Here is a 2,342-nt window from a genome sequence, read left to right as displayed (position 1 = left end):
TTTTTAGAGAAGAGATCAGAATGTAAACAATTGATAAAAGCTTCACATTGACAAAAATAATTCAAAACTCGTGTCAAAGCTAGAAACAAATATATCGAAGTAATTGTTTGTAGTCTTGTGTCATCATAGCACAGTGTCCATTGATGCCATGCGGGTTGACAGACACATAATTGAACTGACCGGTGCCATTGAAACCAGTCTATGAGATAACACTTCTCACCTTTGAAGAAACAAAAATCCTAAATAGCATCCATAAATAATAAGGCTAATCAAGCAAGTGAACAAACTTATCAGATTCTGCAGTAGCATCTTGTATTATTTTTTTCTTATAAACAATGTATTCCTATGCACCTAAGCAACAAAAAATATAAACATGCATTGCCAAGTTTCACATCAAACAAGATCAAGTGTTTCTAACTACAACTAAAACAATCAATTACTGCAAAAACAGTCACGACAAAACGGTATAACAATGCACCAATACCATCCCATTATTCACTATTTTTATGATGCAACATAAATTGTGGTTAATTCATACCTCGACCACTCCAATGCCTCCCAAAATCGCGAAATTCTTTACGCGCTGGCCGCTACTAATAACCTAAACAACAATGTAACTTAAGAAGCCAACACAAGATTCATCAATTCAAAATAGATTAACATATAAACTCAAAAGTTTTATTTAGTATCGTGTCATAAACCAAACTATATTGAGTGATAAACCATTAACAGAAAATAAAAATCACTTAGCTATCCCTAATTCCTTATCAATTGCAATTTTGGCAGTATCAAGATCCTCATCAAAAAACATATCCCAATGTCCATCCCATTTGATGAAGAACTCAGTATCCTCATGATACTTCACTCTATGCACATCACCAGCAGGAGTAAACAAATAATCTCCAACCGTTAGATCATATCTCTCCTTTTTCGTCACATTCCAAACACTCTTCTTCCCTTCCAACACCACCAAATCGTGCCCAAACGTGTGATGATGCGCCGGCTCCACACTCCCGGCTTTGAACCTCACGAACGCCGACGTCGGCGTCTCTCTAACAATCTTCATTGAACCGCCGGGGATCAAATCGATCGGGTTCAGTTCCCGGTTCTTCACCAAACAACAAACCGCACACGTATCAACCGGTTCGCCTTTACCGATCTCCGGCATTTCAACTAATGATTTGTCGAGAAATTTCCCGATCTCCTCCGGCCATGGTTTGTTATCATTTGCAGGACATGCAGCCTTGAACGGCGTGTTCAGCCACGTGTTCGCGATCTCGATCGCGGTTTCCGTCGAAGTGTACTTACCGGAGAAAGCAATCACGTTTGAGTTATTGATGGATCGGGCGTTGACGGCGTCGGAGGGAGTAAGACAGGTGGTAGCGAACACGCCGGGGAATTTGTTAGCGAAGATGGAGACGCCGGCACCGGTTCCGCAAACAACGAGACCGCGGACGTCCGGAGACGATGATGATATGGATTGAGAGACACGGCGGCCGACGTCGGCGCCAGCGGAATAGTAAGAAGAGGTGCCGAGGTCTTCGATTTCGATGTTGAGGGAACGGAGGTGGGAGATCAAAGCGTCTTTGAGAGGAGTGCCAAAGTCATCGGCTCCGGCGATGATTTTGATAGGGGTGTTGAGTTTCGCCATGGATGATTGATCAGAATGTAGATTTGGATAGTGAAGAGTGTGAAATGAAGGTGCCACTCAAAAAAACGAAAGGTTAAGCAATATTCGTGACATATCAGTTTCCTGTTATCGATTCAATGAATCTGGACATACCTAATTTTGTTTTTATGTGGATAAAAAAACGAGTTTAGATGATTTTTTATTGCACTTAAATACTCTAACTTGTGACTTTTAATTCTCATGCATTTTAAATATTTTAATATTTTACCCTCTCATTCAAAAACTTCATTTTGATCTCCTATTTGACTATTTTTTTATGCTTCTTTTCATTTTTATTAATTCGTAATTTTATTAATTTTATTTTCTTATACAAAAGAGAAACACATGATAATAAATATAACAAACTCCAAACTTATTCGAACATTCTTAAATATGCAAATCTCGAATATGTCATTAAAGAAGTTTTTTTTAGAGATATCTCGTAGGAGATTCTAAAACTAATAAATTCAAATGATTCATAAAAATGCGAAAATTTGTAAGTCAATCAACACTTATGTACATCTCAGAAATCCCTTAAGGTCAAACTTTTGTGAACCAAGTATGAAGAGGCAAGAAGACCGAGTAGACATAACCTTATACAAGTCGAAATCTGGTTAGGATTCAATTAGACACAAGATAAGCGCGTCAGAGCCGATATCATGTTATCATTGAG

The 2,342-nt window shown here is 38.4% G+C and overlaps 1 protein-coding gene across 1 annotated transcript; it reads right to left on the bottom strand.

Annotated features, from left to right (window-relative positions):
- Window positions 1–637: 637 nt before the first annotated feature.
- Window positions 638–1,780, bottom strand: LOC127132279 (DNA damage-repair/toleration protein DRT102). The gene has a single exon (XM_051061189.1). The coding sequence runs from the start codon at window positions 1,649–1,651 to the stop codon at window positions 743–745; it is 909 nt and encodes a 302-aa protein (XP_050917146.1). The 5' UTR covers window positions 1,652–1,780; the 3' UTR covers window positions 638–742.
- Window positions 1,781–2,342: the final 562 nt, after the last annotated feature.

Source organism: Lathyrus oleraceus, chromosome 3, assembly GCF_024323335.1.
Source record: "Lathyrus oleraceus cultivar Zhongwan6 chromosome 3, CAAS_Psat_ZW6_1.0, whole genome shotgun sequence".
Classification (NCBI taxonomy): Eukaryota; Viridiplantae; Streptophyta; class Magnoliopsida; order Fabales; family Fabaceae; genus Lathyrus; species Lathyrus oleraceus.
The sequence above is the reverse complement of the archived record's forward strand: the minus strand, read 5'-3'. Positions and strand labels throughout refer to the sequence as shown.

Coding starts and splice junctions, on each gene's coding strand:
- LOC127132279 (XM_051061189.1), bottom strand. CDS start 1,651: ATGGCGAAACTCAACACCCCTATCAAAATCATCGCCGGAGCCGATGAC.